Below are 18,040 nucleotides of genomic sequence, written 5' to 3' on the forward strand. Positions count from 1 at the left end.
AAGTCACATAATTAACGTTAGGTCTAAGAAACTAAGGCTCCGTCAGGGAAAGTGACTTGTCCAAGGTCATACAGCACATTAGTGATAGAGCCGGGAATAGAACCTACCTTCCCCACTAGTCCCAGTCTTCAGCTCTAACAACTATTTAACAAGCAAATACATTTATCAGAGATAAAAAAGAATAAATAAAGTTGTGGTGCAGTGAAATTTTTTTCACAAATAATAGAAGAAAATATTTTGATAGCCTGGCTTCAAGGGCTGGGCTAAGCCTTCAGAAACTACAAATCCCAGCATGCAATGTAGTTTTTCAACCTTCAAAGACTACAAATCCCAGCAGATAGATCACTTGTAAGTCCTCCGAGACTACAAATCCCAACATGCAGTGTGGGAGGAAAGGCAACTCCCTGCATTGAGACTACAATTCCCAGCATGCAAGGTGGTAACGAGGCCTATGTTGATTCCAGGCCCTGTGTCCCGCAGGCAGCGCTGGATGACCACGAGCAGGGACCCCCACTCTGCGGAGAGTGGGAGCAGAGCCCTGGGCTGCGAGGGAGGAGCGGGCCGTCACCCAGGCCTTTCCTGAGGAGGTAGGAGCAAGTCCAATATAACTCCCTAGGCCTGTCTTCAAGGGATGTATCCCCCCTCCTTAGCTCTTAGGGTGCTGTTCTTCAGGTGGCATGGGACCCTCCAGCTCTTAAGGTCTGTGACTTGTCTCCTGACCATCTCATATGGAGCCCTTTACAGGGATGGGACTTTCCTTTTCCAGCCCCTGAAGGTGCTCTCACCAGCCTGCAAAGCGAGGGCAGCCACACTTTACTTTCCCCAGCCATCTGAGGTTGAGCGCTTCCTGTCCTGAAATGCAGCTACTCTCCTCGTTTCTCAAGGGACTGACTTTCCTAAGCCTTGGGGAGCCTCTTGATGAGGATGGGATGCCCCCAGTCGCCAAGCCCAGGGCACATCACAGCTTGAAGACATCACAGATATTGGATCTTCACTGCTACCCTGCTGTGGATATTCTGGGGTTGCCTCCTCCCCACTGAAAGGTGCATGCAGGCTAGGGCTGTCTCATTCTGTCAGGCTATGCTCGTGCCTTTTAAAATGGTAATTTCTTTTTGTCTTAATCCAGGACACCAACTGGAATCCTGAGAAATTGCAATGCAGGTTTCAAATCTCCAGTAAGTGTCTCTATACATCTCTCCTCCTCATTTGGGAAAAGAATAGTTTTACCTCCGAAGTCAGTACTGCCCTGGACTACAGCAAGGGGATGTTGTGGATTGCTACCCTTCTTATCCAAGGCAATGTCTCAGTTGGGTACCCTTGCCTGCTCTTTCACTGTCTCTCTCTTCTAGAGAATAACAGCTGCTAAGGCAGTTGGTTACATGGATCAGCTTTCTTTCATGCTAGATACCATGGTGATGAACGGAGTAGAATTTAGATGTTCTGCCAGTTAATGTGTAGATACAGGGCTGTGATATCCTTCATCTTCAATGCTTCTATCCTTCCTGGTACACAGAGAGAAACTAAATTTCACATCATTTGTTACTGCCACACGACTTCAGTGTGAGTGTCACTCTGTCATGTTCAGCCATGAGTACTGAAGTTGTGTATTCACAGAGCAGGCACAGCAAAGGTAGCAGCAGAGCAAGACCCCTGCTAATTATTATGTTTAGGGGCATGTCCATACTGTAGAGCGTGGATCTCAACTGGGGGTACACAGAGGTCTTCCAGGAGGTACATCATCTTATCTCGATATTTGCCTAGTTTTACAACAGGCTACATGAAAAGCACTAGCAAAATCAGTACAAACTAAAATTTCATACAGACAAAATGAGAAAGTAAGCAATTTTTCAGTAATAGTGTGTTGTTACACTTTTGTATTTTTGTCTGATTTTGTAAGCAAGTAGTTTTTAAGCGAGGTGAAACTTGGGGATACGCAAGATAAATCTGACTCCTGAACGGGGTACAGTAATCTGGAAATGGTAAGAACCACTGATGTAGAGCATACCCCTATCCAGGCTCCCATGCTTGCAAACTTGTGCATACCAGGTCCAGCTGCAAGTATCCAGGTTGCAGAGCCGCACCTCACCCATACCCATGTAGCCAAGTCCACATTGGCACTGCAGCATCACATTTGGTGCTAGAATTTCTGGAGATGTATCCCAGAGTAAATGGGTTCACATCTATCCTGGAGAGATGGCTTCAAGTGATAAGGATAGCTTAGTCTTCATGGCTTATTTAATCTTTTCTCTTTTGGCTGAAACAGCAGTTGATCCTAATATTTTTGGTGGTTAAGCAATAGATATTTTCCCTGGGGAAAAATATTGCTAGTTACCTTAGTGCTCTGACATATACGTACGCTTCTGGGCTAGATATTGGCTTCCTGAGAGTTTATTTTTAAAAGCTTAACAGAGTAAGATACATCTTCTGCTTTGAAGAACTCACAAACTACATGGCACTGATTGGCATTAAATAGCAGGATGTTAGTTTACTCACTTGAATTTTCACTGTGAAGTCTTATTTGCCCTTTTCACCTAAGTGATACTTCAGGAATAAACTAACAAATACTTAATCTCTCTTCTGATCAGTTCCCTCTGGGACAGTAGCATCACACACAGTGCTGGGTTAGTGGAATGTTAAAAGCACTCTCTGCTCTACAGATCCAATCTCCAAGGTCCTGTCAATCAGACGGAGTCAATAAAGAAACCCTACAGCATGAAGTTGAAGAACTGACACAGAAGGATCTTGCCCTGGATCAGGAAATTGCACAGTTGTTGGCTGAGTATGTTCTTGGATAGCTTGATGTTCCGCATGAGGCATGGGGTTTTTTTTTTGGTTTGTTTTTTTTTAAACAAAACAAACCCAAGTATCAGAGTTGGAAACTGCTACATCCTGTTGGTGATGCTGTTATTGCACTATGACCAAAATCTGTTTAGCTAGGAATAGTGTTAATTTCAGCATTGTTTGAATTGCAGGGCACTTCAGCTACAAAACTGAACCAAGTACCTTGTCTCTCTATTTTTTGCAAAGCAAGGCTGGATTTAATCAGTACTTGGATTTAAGGAAAACCTGGAGATTGCAGGGAGTAATAATTGTGATTCAGTAGGTGGTGCTGTTCTGCACTGTGGTGCTGCTAAAGGGCACAAGATTACTACTTGTTTATACCTAACAGAGAACTACTTTTAGCTTTATTTTGTTGTGGGGAGAAGGACTGATCTGGAACAGCCCTCAGAATGGAGACTGGGCTCCCCCATTTATACTTTTTGCCAATTATTTTTTAAAGACTGAGCTCTTGCCTTCAGAGTCCTGTAGGCAAGTTGTGTGGTTTTGGCAGGTTCTGCTATCTCTCACAATTATCTTGTCTCTGCTAAACAAATGTGGTAAAGTAGCAGTATTTTCTCTGTGTCCTTGTGACCTTTCTGGGTTTGCTGTTACAGAGGTTACAGCCTGGAGGAATTGGAGAAACACATCTCTCTGCTCCATGAGTACAATGATATTAAAGACACTGGACAGATGCTGCTGGGCAAGCTGGGTAAGAAAGGAGGACTAACATGCAACTTTTCTCAGTAAATGTTCCCATGTGTTTCATTACAGAAGAGGGAAAGTTACAGTCCTAAGGCTTATTTTAATAATTCTTCGGTTTTAGGATTCTGTAGTTAAAATCCTATATTCAAGCACAGATACATCTGTCATGAGTCCATTGGGATTTTCTCATCAGAATGGCAGAACCACAGAGGGATATTCAGTGTCTCTTCCTGATCCTCTGAATGGGATGTGAAATTGTCACTTGATGACTGCAAGTGTTTTTCTGTGGATTATCAAAGATGAGCCTCCTGTAACTGATAGCTAACCCTGGGAGTTGTGTATTCTGCACTGCACAAGACTTGGAAAAAAATCCTGCACTTAGCAGTGGAGTGGGGAGGGTGTGTAAGATAAGAGACATTTGGACTCATCCCATAGCTAAGGGAAAGCTTTAGGACAACTAGGCTTGGGGAGAGTGAAGTCTTTTCTACTGCCTAAACTCATGTCATAGAACCATGCAGCTAGCCAAAACTCTTGCTCACTAATCTGCTTCTCTATCTGTAATGGAAGCTGTGGTGTTGATTCCTTTCTAGCCACGATTAGAGGGGTCACCACGAAGGAGCTGTACCCCAAATTTGATCTGGAACTTACTGACTAGCATTGAAACTGAAGACTACAATCTCCTGCAGAGATCACCATTACTGGGGTACTGCATGTCGGTACCGTACACCTTGAGAATTTACAAGGACAGTAAAAATGCAGAGACTTTCAAGGAAGTGTTACTTGACCACGTAATTTCTAAGAATATCTAACTTCCAGAATGGAAAAGCTATTGAATCCATCACATGTTCCCTGTTTCAGAAAAAGTAGCATTCTGTTCTTTGGCAATGAGAGGAGATTCAGTTGAAGTGTTAGGAGCATCAGGCTCCTCTTACTGTTCATTATTTAAAAAAAAAATTATAATTCAGAATTAATAGTTAACCCCTTCACCGTTGCACATGTGATTGGGGTTCTTCGACATCTTGATGGTCTAAGGGCTTCTTTAAGGAAGTCTTACATGGGGAAGCAATTGTTAGGTATCCGTAAATGGATGGAGGAGGCAGCACTGGAGATGGGAGAATATGCAGAGCTGTGTTTGTTTGTTAAAAACCTCAGAAGTGGGAAAGGAAACCTGCTAAGAGCAAGGTGTTTGTATTCCTCATGCGGAAAACGCTGCGGGTGCTCAATATCTTAGTGTCCCCCCGAACTGAGTTCTGGAAGCTGGTTGTTGCATATGTATAGTAGTAAATAAACAGAAAAGCATTAACTTGTGCTGCTGAATTGTCCATTCTGAATAAATGATTAACTCTTAATGTTCCCTAGCAATTCACTCTGATAACCTATAACAGGGGTGGCTAAACTTAATGGCCCTGCGAGCCGCATACAATAATCTTCAGAAGTTTGAGAGCCGGGCATGCCTGCCAGGGCTCAGGGCTTCAGCCCAAGGAATACACTGCTGAAGCTCTGAGCCCCAGTGGGCACTTCCTGCAGGGCTGGAGCCCTGAGACACCCCTCCCCACCCTGTGCAAGGCAGAATCCACCAGCTCCACCACCCTGCCACAGGGCAGAAGCCCTGAGCTCACCCCTCCCCAGCCTGGTAGGTGGAGAATGGGGGGAGGGTACCCTGTGAGCCTCACTTTAACTGTAAAATTGCCCTATGCGGCTGAGCCAGAGTTTGGCCACCCCTGGCCTATAGAGATGTTAAGAAAAACAGAACTGTGCTCTCCTTAGACTACTATTTTCTGTGTGCCACTATAACTCCAGATCAGGATGCCTCTTCAGGCACTTCCCAAAAACCCTCAATTGGGTCAGTGAGGCACCATTGCCGATGGCTGCATATCAGACTGGACACAGTTACTTCTCCCTCCTTGTTTCCAGATGCAGTCTCAATTAAAGAGAGCAGTAATAAAATGAAGGGCTTCCTCAAATTTTCTGTATTCAACATAGGTCACAGAAGACAAAACATACCTCACTCCCCAAATTATAGATAAGGTTCTGACATCCTAAAGGGAGGAGGGTTATGGCTGTAGAATTAAGGTAATGGTTCCCATGCAGTTCCTGGTTTTCCCCAGCAGCATTTTAGGGATTGATACTTGTATTCATTGTAATAGGGCACTCTTGTGCACCCACAACCTTAACTCAACTCCACATTATGAAACTTTCTAGAAATTTCTCCCTAGGTAAACAACTGTCTGTGTGGGGTGTGCCACTGCTGCACAAGAGGTGGTACAGAGGCTTGTATAGTTGAATACAGTTGCTTCTATGAGTGTTCTATACCAAAAGAAAACTAGAGCACATAAGACAAGGTCTGTCTTTAAACAGTTAACACACTCCAACGCACTGTAGGTGGGAGTACAATCTTTAGCCACAAGGTGGCAGGAGTGCTCCATTACTGCTTTACCTTCACTTTACATCAGTAATTCCCAAACTTGGCCGTGGTTTGCTGCTCCAGGCCAATGGGGACTGCGGGAAGCGGTGCGGGCCGAGGGATGTACTGGCTGCCATTTCCAGCAGCTCCTATTGCCTGGAGCAGCGAACCACAGCCACTGGGAGCCGCGCTCGGAGGAACCTGCAGATGCAGCAGGTAAACAAAACCGGCCCAGCCCGCCAGGGGCTTTCTCTGCACAAGCAACAGAACAAGTTTGGGAACCACTGCTTTACATCATTGTGCAGAGGAACTTGGAGACAGCTGAAAAAAAATCCATGAATTAAGTTCAAGTGAGAGAGGGTTTTTTTGTGAGGGGTTTGTAAACCCTCAAGGACAAGAGATGAGACAATCACTATTGTATATACAGAGAAAGCCAGGAAAATTAATTCAAATTAACTAGAAGGTGTGAATGTAAAGTGGATTAGTTAAACTGCATTAAACTGTGTGGAAAAATCTCATTCAGAATTAAATCTACACTTTTAGTTAATTTGGATTAATGTTTTGAGGGCTTGTCTACACTTAATGCTACAGCAGCACAACTGAACCACTGTAGTGCTTCATTGTAGACATTACCTACACTGACAGGATTCTCCCCTCGGTGTAGGTAATCCACCTCCCTGAGAAGCAGTAGCCAAGCCAACAGAATTCTTCTATGAGTCTAGTGCTGTCTATGTGGGGACTTAGGTCAATGTAACAATGCCACTCAGGGGTGTGGATTTTTCACATGCTGACTGCTGTAGTTAATTTTCTAGTGTAGAGCAGGCCTGAGTGCCCTGTGTAAACAAGTCCTTAAATCCTTCCTCCCCTGCCATGGTTGCAATTGCTGATATCAGAGTTACTGCTCACCTTTTAACAGCTGTCCAGGTACATTTTCAAAGGAGAAACTGTGCCTACATGTGCCTCCTTTGTACAAGTCTGGAAGAGGTAGAATCTCTTTTGATAGCAGAAATTTGGTGGGGGGTGTTTGCATACTTTGTTGCCTCCACAGGCTGAGCTCATTACACATATTAGAGGCTCCTTCCATATCTCTGTTCTCTTCCACAAGCACTCTGTGTGCTGCCCTCTCATCCCCTCCTATTTCAGGGATTCTCTGCAACCCCTTTCATGCCCTCCCCCTGCCCATGCCGTGGTTCCCTGCTGTGACTCCTTTTCCCGCTCGCTCGTTATCTCTCTTCTGTCTGGGAGATAAGTCATTCAAGGTGTCATGATGAATGGCAGGTGTCTCAGTTTCTCTCTCATTTTTCCTTCTGCTTTTCTATTTTTTTCCCAAAAATCAATAGAGTTCTGCCAATCGATGCCTAGAACATGCCTGGAAATTTTGCAATTGGTCAGACGTAGTGTTCTAAAGGTATCACAGTACTTCCAAACAAAAATGCCCACCAGTTGACTGTAAGGCCTAGTAAGATCAGCCAATAAAATACATGAGTCTGCAAGATATTTCTAACTAAGCATGGGGGAGAAGGTAATCCTCACTATAGTAATAACCAATGCACCCTCACTTTTATATTTAAAGTATTTTTAGATTCTAAAATGAGAGGTTTTACCTAATTTTGAGCCCCCACATGTGATGAGAGTTCCACTGCAAAGCATAATCTAGATATTAATGATTGGCACTCCATTAGAATCTTAGATTGCAATCCTTTAGTACATCTTGGCATCACACTTTAAGCCTTACACATTTTAGAAATACATTAGCTAATTGCTAATGTACCTGTCATTGTTTATGTAAAATAGTGATTTGTAGCTTTAAATGAGCACTAATGGAATCTCAGTGAATTCTAAAGCTGTACTCCCTTGCTGTTTCTCTTTAAAGGTAACATACAATTTTACTGAAGGGCAGGAAAAAATAAAATGATGGAGGACTATGGATGCATGCAAACAAAATGCAGGGGCCTTTGGCCCCGTTGACTTAAATTTACGTATCAAATAATAGCATCTTTCCCCATAAAATATATTACCTTGGATTTTAATTCACCCCATTCCAACTTCTTGTTTTTACATCCTACTCCAGTCTTCCTATAATAAGCCTCTCTCTCCTTTCTCCCGCTTCAACTAGCTCTCTGACTAACCTACTCCAGATATTAGTTACCCTGCGTGAGAAATAGTATTACCTCGCTACTTTCGTCTTAGTTGCTTACATTGTAGTTTCCCCTAGGCAGAACCCTTTCTTGGTTTGAACAATTAATCTTTACCCCTTTCATGTATTTGAAAATGGGGCTGATCTATAGGAAGTGTCATAAATATATATAAATATATGAATGAAATTGGGAAAAGAACCACTGAGGTCACACTCTGTCACAAGGCACATAAAGAGAATAAAAGTAAAGCTTGCAACACATTGGTTGTATTCCCATCTCTAAACTAATTGAAGGGCCTGCTCTTACATCCCTCACCAACCTGATGTTCCCACTGAAGTCAGCAGCAGTTTTGGCTTTGCAAGGAAATGTACACTCATCTCAGATATCAACAGTTTTGCAGCAGTGTTGTGCAATACTTTCAAAAATTATTCTGCCTGTCAATGGAGAAATGCCTTGCCTGAATGAAAACATAAGCAACCCTTACAAAATCAAGGACCACCCCAAGGAAGGGCTATTTGTGAACTGTAACCACCATTTCCCCTTCCAATTACTCTCCACCTGCCAGTCAGCGTGTGGTTATCTCATTTTATGAGTCAGATCGCTTGCAGACATTCCCTCTGTACTGTGCAGTTTGCTCTCTGCAACCTGATCCATATTGGTATGTCTTTTACCGCTCCTAGCTTGGCAGCTCAAGCTTCTCTGAAGCCCCACTTTCACTTTGATCTTTGAGTCTTGAATTGAATTCCGGATATTCTGCAGGTTCCAATGCGTTCGCAGGAGAGCATTGTCAAGTGTGAAAAAGCCATCCCGTATCCGCCGCACCTGGGTGCACACAGCAGTTGATTTCAGCTCCAAGCCAATCTCATGAACTATCTTTCGTAGGTACTGCTGGGTCTCATGCAAACACTGGATTTCTGGAGGAGGCAAAAAGACTGCATTAGAAGGGTCAGCACATATATGCAACAAGACACCATGCCTGTAAATTCAAACACCAGTTACTGGTATTAAAATACACAAAGAAGAGTTAAAAAAACAGCATCTCTCCTCTTGAACTAAGTACCTGCCTGTATAATCATGATTATACAGAGGTCTTGCACAATGTCCCAGGCCTTCAAAAAAGTCAGTTTTACACAAACAAGTGTCAAATACAAGGTCATATAATAAGAGTTAGATATTTGGGCTAGGCAAAGGTCAGTTTAGCTGTATCTGAGTTTGTCAGAATAATTCATGAGGACCAGAAAGACTATTAAAGGTGAACCACAAAGCTTTTATAAGCAGACTGTTTAGGATCCCAAATTCTTAATATCTGTACAGATTAAATACTTGTAACAATGTTTAATAGATGCTTTGTCTTTAAACTAAGGCCCCAATCCTGTAAATGGCTACGTGCATGGACCCCTGGGCTTGTGCTGAGCTCTATTAACTTTAGTGGGCCTCTGTGTGGACACAAGGATCTGCCTGCACATAGTCAATTGCAGAATCAAGGTGTACGGAAATAATCCTTGCAATATTCCTGTGAGTTAGGTAAGAAAATGATCATCCTCACATTAGCTGTGGGGAAATGAGGCAGCAAGGGTATATGACTTTCACCATACCACGCAAGTCCATATTTGTGCCAGGATTAGAATGCAGGAGGAGTTGTCTTTCAATCCTGAATTTAAATTACAGAGGTGACAAATTAACAGCCATGGAAACTAGAATCCTTTATTCACAGATCACCTGTGGAACTCTTGCCCACAAGAGATCACTGAGGCCAGAAGTTCAGTAGGATTTGAGAAAGGATTTTATGTTCAGTTACATTATCTAGGACAAAAAAAAAAAAAGTTTAATGGGGATATTAAATCTCAAGCTTCAGGGCATAAACTGACCACTAACTTATTGCTTCCTTAAGTGGGGAGGGTGGCTGCATCAAATGACTAGGCAATGTATACATCTTCCGTATCCCCTAAAATGGGATTAAGAGTAGGCCTTGAACAACACATGACCAGAATAAAGGGGGTGAGACTGGTTTGTTTTCCTGAAGGAGAGCTCAGCTTTCAAAAGTTTGGATGACATTGCACAGGAAGAATTGTGTCCCATGGGCAAATTATTCCATAGCTGTCTGCTAGGGAGTTTAACTGTCCTGTGAAGCACTATCAGAGACAGAATATTGAACTTGGTGGACTATCAGTCTGATCCAATGAAGCAGTTATGTTCCTACCAGGCAGAAATTGCACAAACTTCCCCATGCTGCTCAGTCCTAATCTAGAGGGTCCATCCAGCACTCAGATGGTCCTTCGATCTCTATGGCAAATTTAATCATTGTCACAGTTACCAAGTTGTACCAGCTGGGGTGGTTTTGTAACAGACACCTGTCCACTAGGAACTAGATTGAGCTCACAAACTCATTTCACACAGACCACGGAAGAACAGCTAGATGATAGCAACTTTTTGCCACTATCTTCATACATACTTCCAACATACTCCCAAACTCTAGCTCTAGTTAGACCATACCTAGCTGGAATTCTGGAGGTGCAAATTGCAGGCATCGAATTGCTGTGATTAATGGAGGGGTTTTTTCCATTGGGCGAATTAAACCTTCAACAGCCAGCTCGTAGGCCTCTTGAGTTTTCAGGTCAATGTTAGAGTACCTGGAGAAAGGAACAGAGCAGTGAATTTGCACTTCCATCCCAATGAATTCCTAGATTCTGAGGCAGAAGGGACTGTCATGACAATCTAGTCTGACTTCCTGCATAAAATAGGTCATAAATAACTCCTAGAGCATATCTTTTAGAAAAACATCTAATCTTGATTTAACCATAGTCTGATGGAGAACCCACCATGACACTTGGTAAATTGTTCACTAGTTAATTACACTGTTAAAAAGGTACACCTTATTTACAGTCTCAATTTGTCTAGCTTCAACTTCCAGCCAGTGTTACACTTTTATCTGCTAGACTGAAGAGCCTCTTATTAAAATATTTGTTCCCCACATAGGTACTTATACACTGTAATCAAATTACCCCATAACATTCTCTTTATTAAGCTAAATAGATTGAGCTCCTTGAGTCTATCACTATAATGCAACTTTTCTAATCCTTTAATCATTCTCATGGCTCTTCTCTGACCCTCTCCAATTTTTCAACATCCTTCTTGAAATGTGGACACCAGAACTGGACACAGTATTCCAGTAGCAGTCACACCACTGCCAAATACAGAGAGTCACCTGTTTATGCATCCAGGGATCACATTAGTCCCATTGGTCACCATGTCGCACTGGGAGCACATGTTCAAAGACCTTCTGTTTTGTTATAAAACTGATGCAACACTCACACTTCAAACTAAAGATTTGTTCAGTCTCTGTAGTTTCTAAGTTAACCTTCTCTGACACAGTTTTTAATCCTGTAACTGTGTCTGATGCAGTCATTGTCCTATAAATGTTATAAACATAGGTACTGTCAGTAAGGTACTACAACTGGGAGGGAAGGCACCCTATCATACTCAGCAGAAGAACTTTCATTTTACCAAGGTGTCACATATAGGCCCTAAAGTAAGATGGGAGTTCAGAAGCCAAAGGTAGACTAATTAGAGCTTGACTCCCACAGACAAAGTGGCTGATTTTCCTCTCTGAGGCTCAAACCTTTATAATTCATTACAGCAAGCAACAGACTAATCTCATTGGTTCCAATGATCAGCAAATAGCAGCATGGAAGTCAGGTCAGGTCATTCAGGATTTCTGATTGGATACATACATCAGCAGAGCTTTATGATTGGTTCCCTGAATGACAGCAAGAATTCGCTCCAGCTTGTCCCTTGTGACATGATCTATAAATGTTAGGAAGGCAAAAGAGGAACATAAATCTTCCTTGATACACCCAGCACCTGCAAAGAGTCTTAATCTGAAATCAAGATGTTGCCATCTCCTGGCCAAGTTGTCATATCTAAATGGGCTTGTGGGAAGCCCATGAAAGATGACTTTAGCATAACAGAATACAGCAGCACAGAAAACTGACCCAGTCTACATATATACCATGCCAGTACATAAAGCGAAGCAGTCCCTGGGGCAAAAGGAATAAAGCTTGCATTGGTTTCATGATGGAGGCCACAATTCATCTCATGAGATATTTCAGATTTTGTTTAACATCAGAACCTTTATGAAAGTCTCTGATCACTCTCTTGTGGGTGAGGATAATATGTCTCCTGAGGTACAAGGAGATGGGGTACACCTAACTTTGAGAATAGGTATAATCAGGACTTTATATCAGTGAGTTATATATTGTGGCTGTATTTAGCATACTACAGGCAGGGTAACGTGTCTGACGAAGTGGGTATTCACCCACGAAAGCTTATGCTCCAATACATCCGTTAGTCTCTAAGGTGCCACAGGACTCTCTGTTGATGTTTACTGTGGTGAGACTGCATGGGAGAATCCTCATAAACCAAGATTAGAGAGCTCTTAAAGGTGAGCTAAATGTTGCTGAATCTGGACAGGTGTAACACTTTACTTTCTAATTAGAAATTTTTGTTTCCACGTCGACCATTACACTTACCAAATGTGGTCTTCTCTATTAGCCTGCCTGTGTCTGAGAAGTCATCTGTGGCTTTGCCAAACAGTCCACGAACAGTATAAGCCTTCAAAAGGGAAAAGTGCAATTTATGGAGGAAACAGTTTGCAAACAGCAGAGAAGCAATACCCTGCTATGCAGCGACTACAGGGCATCTCAGGAGAGGAAAGGTTTCTCTAAAGGAAAGCTGCAGTCTCTGCACAGTGAGTGGTGCCTCTTATCTTATATGAGCTGATAATGGCTTTGGGAAGCATTGGTGATTTGTTTGACACTCAAATGTAGCAGGACAGCCATTCCTGCTGGCAGCTGCCTCAATAATATGGAAGCAGGCATTATGCCTTGTGACAGCAGAACAACCTCCCCAGGCCCCTCATAGGCTCTTGAACCAGTTTCTGATTTGGAATGGTTACAGCTTTCTTAAAGCTCACATGGTCTCACATGAACACATTTTTATAACTCCTACTTGTTCATGATCTGCAGGCTCAAGCCACTAGAATAATGATTTTATTGCAATGTCGATAAAGATCATCATTAATATTACTTATACGGCTGTGGTGCCTAGAGGCTCCAATCAGGGATCGGAGCCCCACTGTGCTAAACATCGTACAAATGAGTACAACAGTCCCTGCCCTAGACATCTCTCAATCTAGGCCTATAACATGGTGCAACGGCTGGATAAATGGGAATGAAGCAGAGTGCACCCCCCACACACCAGTATATAAAGAACATGCTTCAGCGTGTACATACATGCATCTCTCACCACAGTATGTACACATACGTCTATACATACTACTGGATCTGTCTCCCTAAGGTTATTGTCCACCATGCCATCACTGCTATCAGCAGTTCAGCTTCCAACGGTGGGAGCAGTACTGTAGATGGTTAAAAGTGCAGTGCCTTTTCATGTCATCTGGACCTCCACTGAATAAGGTTAGGCTACAGGGGCAGCCAGTTGGTGCCTCTTCGTGGAAAATTTAGGGAGGAACTCCCAAGAGTCAATGTGTCTCAGTTCTCAGCTGGAGGAATTGCCTCTAGCAGGAAGTGGGGGGAAGAGTCATTTTCCAGAGCCCAATTCTACCTTTGGCTTCTCTGCCAGAACTGCCAACAAACAGGGCAAATGTGATTTGTGTAGTGTGGATATGTCCTTCCCCACTAGAAATAGTCTGAGACCCAGTTTGTCTTACAGAAGCCTCCAGATAGCAATGACTTTTGCTTGGTCCTGACCAGGCAAGATTCAGACTGATGACCTGCAGGTAAAAAGTTCCATATCCAATTACCAATTCCCAGGTAATTTATATTGTTTCCCTCCACTCCCAAAGGAATACTTAATATTGTTTAATCTCAGTGATTTGTGCCTATTCACAGTTGTATGTGTTATTACTTCCCATATGATTTAGTAAGAGTAGGTCACATTTGCCTCTTCTTTCTTGATGCAATTTCTAACTGGGACTTGCTTTCTAGTGAGAATGGGTGTTACACACGGAAGTCCCCAAACAGGGTTCAGTGCCAGTGCATACCCTAGTAAGATGGGCGTTGTACATATCAGTGAGCAGCTTGTTCCCATGGCCCACTCCAAGCACTGAAATACAAAAAACAATAGCAGGCCATTAATCCGTCACATAAAACATTATTTGGGCATAAGCATTTTTTATATAGCACCACACTCTTCCCGGCACCGTTCATAGTTTATAGTCTAACTATAGTCATAGTTTATCGTCTAACTATACCGTTTATAGTCTAACTATTTCTGCCTCTTTCTTTGTTGCTGAAAGTTGCCACCACACACCCAAATGTTTGACTGCCATCAAAGCCACAACTAATAAGAGCTACGTGCTAGTGTTAGCTTGTGATTTTCATCTGTAGATCCCAAAGCACCCTACAACAGAAAGGCAGTATCATTATCCCAATTTTACAGACAGGGAAACAGAGACACTTGAGCAGTTGGGTTCACACACAGCAGAGCCAAGAAAAGAATATAAGTCTCCCAATTCAGTTCCTTCCACTGGACCACATTGCCTCTCTGAGAATAAATTATTCTTGTCTCCCAGGCTTATGATTCAGGACTCTCTCAGGTCAATTATATCTGATTTGTGTGTTTCTACTGTAACTTACCATTTCTACCTTTGCCTGTGCCCTACAAAATCCTCAGATGCTGCTAGTAGCTATCACAGTATTTTGTGAGCCTATTGTCTATTAAAACCCCCTCTATCCTATACCTGGTAATTTCATGATGAAGCTATATTCTTCTTTCTTTCAAAACAAAACATACCAAACACTCCAGATGACTTTGTATCCAGACGGTGACCTGCTCCGATTTTCAAGTGAGTGAACTCTGGTCCTCTAACTACAAGGGAAAGAAATACAGTGTATAGGTTGTGGCAAACATAAAATTTAATTTCACTGTAAAGAAAGAAATATACCAAGCTTTTCTAATCATTCTGTTCTTTTCCTTTGGGGACCTGCCATTGACCACTGTCAGAGGACAGGATACTGGGCTTGATGGACCTTTGGTCTCACTCAATATGGCCGTTCTTATGTTCTTAACAACAGTATGATGGTAACAGGCAATATACGTGGTCCCCGTGGAATTTAATCTTGCAGATTCCAAGGTGTAAAAAATCTTTATGATTTACCATGCACATAGTGAAACCACTTCTAATAAATCACTTCCTAAAATGGAATGAAAGTCCTCAATCTTTCCAATGGATTCTCACTCTTCTCTCCACTTCAAGCAGATTGCACTGTGTTTATCCCCTTTGAATGCAGTGATTACCAGCTACCAGATAATTGTTAGCGGCTACAATCTAAGGGAATTAACACTTCTTATTCCTCCTTTATTCTGGCTTTGTTTTCTCACTGGGCAAGTCAAATCTAGAAATGACAGTAATGGTATACACCAGCTTTCCCACAGAAATCAAGATTCTTCTCCAGCCTCTTACCTAGGGGGTGGGCAGCCAGGACAGGCAACTGGGTAACAGTGAGGGTCAGCTCTTTCCCAGCATTTTCTTCTACAGTGGTTGGCAGGAAGCGTACTTGCTGCTGCACAGCTGGCTGTTCCAGAGAGTTCAGTTCTACAGGAAATGGTACAGAAAACAATGGGACACAGTCTGAAAAGAAAATACGGTGAAGGGAGTGATAAACATACACAGTTTCTCTTCAAAGCCTGATCTACACACATCCAGATTCAGTAACAGTATAACTACTTTGGTTAGGAATGTGATTTTTTTCTTTTTTTTTTAAACAGAAATAGTTACCATTACATCTTGTGTGGATGCAATTCTACCAGTATAAAGGTGCTTTATACCAGTACAACTTATTGCCCTTCGCACATGGGAAATGAGTGTTACCATATAATTAAAGTGGCACCACTTGTGTGTGCAGACAAGGCTCAGGTGTCTTTGGCTCATGGTTAGAGTCCTTCAAAGCCATGTATGAGTTCCATTTTAGGAATCAGCATCTTCACAGTCCCTGAAGGAAGGCGAGTGGGACAAGAGACCATCTCCTTTGTGTTTGACAGGAATCTAAGTCCTCCTGGTGACTGCAATGCCGATACCTCCTTGATGAGTAGACATGGGTATATCATCTTCAGCAAGAAAGAGGGATTCCTCATTTTAAAAAAAAAAGTCTTAATTGATTGCCAGCCTAACAGCTGCTAGGTCTGAGAAGGAGCCTTTACAATGGTTCTCTCAAGCCTGATTTTTTTCCTCCAACAACGCTTGTCTCAGCCTGCATGTGTGTCATACAGTGACTAGTCTTAGTCATTTTGCCAAACTGTGAGGTGTGCCCTTCGCTTTATCCTCTCTATGATGAGGACTCAGTTGTCAAATGAACTCACACAAGGCTTGGGCTAGGGCTTCTAACATTGGTCATAACAAGTGTTCCTGGCAGCAAACCAAAATAAGTGGGTCTGAAGGGTTCTCTCAGGCTTTTAGAAAGGCCAGGATTATATGCACTAGCACAAAGCTAACCATAGCCTGGACCATTAACACCAGGACAAGTTGCCTAAAGGTGTAGCGAGGAGGGCACTGACAATTGACAGAGGTAGTCCCTCTCCACCTGCATATCCATCCTGCAACTAGTAATGCTGCTAGGGATGCTGCACCAGATAACGTTAGGAACTTTACACTCTCCCATTTGGCTCCTTTGTTGACCCAACATGCTTCTCCAAGTGCCAATGTCTCTGAATTGCAGTTTCAGCACATTGGTCGGAAGGAAGTTTGGAGATGAAAGAAAACAGTGAGGGCACTAGGCCTTCTCAGAATCCCCTAAATTAGTGGCTCTTAACCTTTCCAGACTACTGTACCCTTTCAGAAGTCTGATTTGTCTTACATAACCCCAAGTTTCAAAATCAGACATAAAAATACAAAAGTGTCACAGCCACACTATTACTGAAAAATTGCTTGCTTTTTCATTATTACCATATAATTATAAAATAAATCAACTGGAATATAAATATTGTACTTGTATTTCAGTGTATAGTATACTGAGCAATACAAACTCGTCACTGTCCGTATGAAATGTAGTTTGCGCTGACTTCGCTAGTGCTTTTTATGTAGCTTGTGGTAAAACTAGGCAGATCTCTACGAGCTGACGCCCCTGGAAGACCTCTGGGTACCCTGGGTGAGAACCACGGCCCTAAATCTCCCGAGGGGCGTCTCCTAACTCACCCCCCCCCCCGCCATGGGGGGAGATCCCTCCGGGGGGGAGGGACTCCAGGACCTAGACAAAAGGACCTGGCCTCACCTTTCAGGAGCAGGGTCTCCACGGTGTCCCGCACCCTGATCGAAGCCACCCCGGGGGGTTTATACACAGCGAAGAGCCCGTTTAGCCCGGTCCGAGCCGCCCTCCTGGCAGCCATGGCTATGGCGGAAGGAAATCGCCAGCGTACGGGTTCATCAACTACACCGCTCCCCCAATGGGCGCCGCCATGCGCTTCCGGCAACTGGGTGAGCTGATGAAAGCGCTCCCCCGCGGGAGCAAGCGCTGCGAGACGCACCCGTTCCGGGCAGTTCTCGGCTGCTCAGATCCCGAGCTGGGCATAGTGGCCAACACGTGCCAAGCATCAGCAGGGGAGATAAAGAGTTCTCAGGGCACGACCCTGCTTTGGGCACCAGCTACACACGTGATGACGGGCCCTGCTCTTTGGGGAGCCCCGTATTCCCCCAACCCCCTCCTCCTGCGAGATTGCACAGGCGGGGATCGCCAAGTCCCCACCTCCGGTGGCAGGGGGAAGAAACCTCACCACCAAGTCCCGCTGTTCCCCCCGCTGCACTTGCGAGGCTGGGCCTCAGCCCTGGCCCCGCAGGAGACCTGGAGAGGGACGCCACTCGCGCCCCGATTTCATCAGCGGCCTGCCCCTGCCCCGGCAGCATGGCCAGCCGCTGAGCCTGCAGCCCCCGGCGCTCCCCGCCCTTATCTCAACCCCACAGCAG

The 18,040-nt window shown here is 43.7% G+C and overlaps 2 protein-coding genes across 3 annotated transcripts; one reads left to right on the forward strand and one right to left on the reverse strand.

Annotated features, from left to right (window-relative positions):
- The first annotated feature begins 405 nt into the window (after window positions 1–405).
- On the forward strand, window positions 406–8,921 carry SWI5 (SWI5 homologous recombination repair protein). Of its 2 annotated transcripts, none has more exons than XM_050926879.1 (5): window positions 406–587; window positions 1,127–1,175; window positions 2,658–2,779; window positions 3,435–3,529; window positions 8,824–8,921. In XM_050926879.1, exons 1-5 carry the CDS (start codon window positions 430–432, stop codon window positions 8,859–8,861), a joined length of 462 nt encoding a protein of 153 aa, XP_050782836.1. In that variant the 5' UTR covers window positions 406–429; the 3' UTR covers window positions 8,862–8,921. The 2 variants fall into 2 exon arrangements, with proteins under 2 accessions (XP_050782836.1, XP_050782835.1); XM_050926878.1 differs by lacking the exon at window positions 8,824–8,921 and adding an exon at window positions 4,113–4,828.
- On the reverse strand, window positions 7,613–17,875 carry TRUB2 (TruB pseudouridine synthase family member 2). Its single transcript, XM_050926873.1, has 8 exons — window positions 17,352–17,875; window positions 15,548–15,679; window positions 14,878–14,952; window positions 14,126–14,187; window positions 12,594–12,675; window positions 11,796–11,868; window positions 10,558–10,694; window positions 7,613–8,978 (listed from the first exon to the last, which is right to left on the reverse strand). Exons 1-8 carry the CDS (start codon window positions 17,464–17,466, stop codon window positions 8,641–8,643), a joined length of 1,014 nt encoding a protein of 337 aa, XP_050782830.1. The 5' UTR covers window positions 17,467–17,875; the 3' UTR covers window positions 7,613–8,640.
- Window positions 17,876–18,040: the final 165 nt, after the last annotated feature.

The sequence above is a fragment of the Gopherus flavomarginatus genome, chromosome 17 (genome assembly GCF_025201925.1).
Source record: "Gopherus flavomarginatus isolate rGopFla2 chromosome 17, rGopFla2.mat.asm, whole genome shotgun sequence".
Taxonomy (NCBI): Eukaryota; Metazoa; Chordata; order Testudines; family Testudinidae; genus Gopherus; species Gopherus flavomarginatus.

Bases quoted from the DNA above. Each gene is read 5' to 3' on its own strand.
- SWI5 (XM_050926878.1), top strand. From the start codon at position 430: ATGCAAGGTGGTAACGAGGCCTATGTTGATTCCAGGCCCTGTGTCCCG. The intron at 1,176-2,657 runs GTAAGTGTCTCT...TCTGCTCTACAG, and splicing joins ATGCAGGTTTCAAATCTCCA to ATCCAATCTCCAAGGTCCTG. The intron at 3,530-4,112 runs GTAAGAAAGGAG...ATTCCTTTCTAG, and splicing joins GATGCTGCTGGGCAAGCTGG to CCACGATTAGAGGGGTCACC.
- TRUB2 (XM_050926873.1), bottom strand. From the start codon at position 17,466: ATGGCTGCCAGGAGGGCGGCTCGGACCGGGCTAAACGGGCTCTTCGCT. The intron at 14,953-15,547 runs GTAAGAGGCTGG...TTTCCCTTGTAG, and splicing joins CCTGGCTGCCCACCCCCTAG to TTAGAGGACCAGAGTTCACT. The intron at 10,695-11,795 runs GTATGTATCCAA...TCCTTTCTCCAG, and splicing joins AATCATAAAGCTCTGCTGAT to GTACTCTAACATTGACCTGA.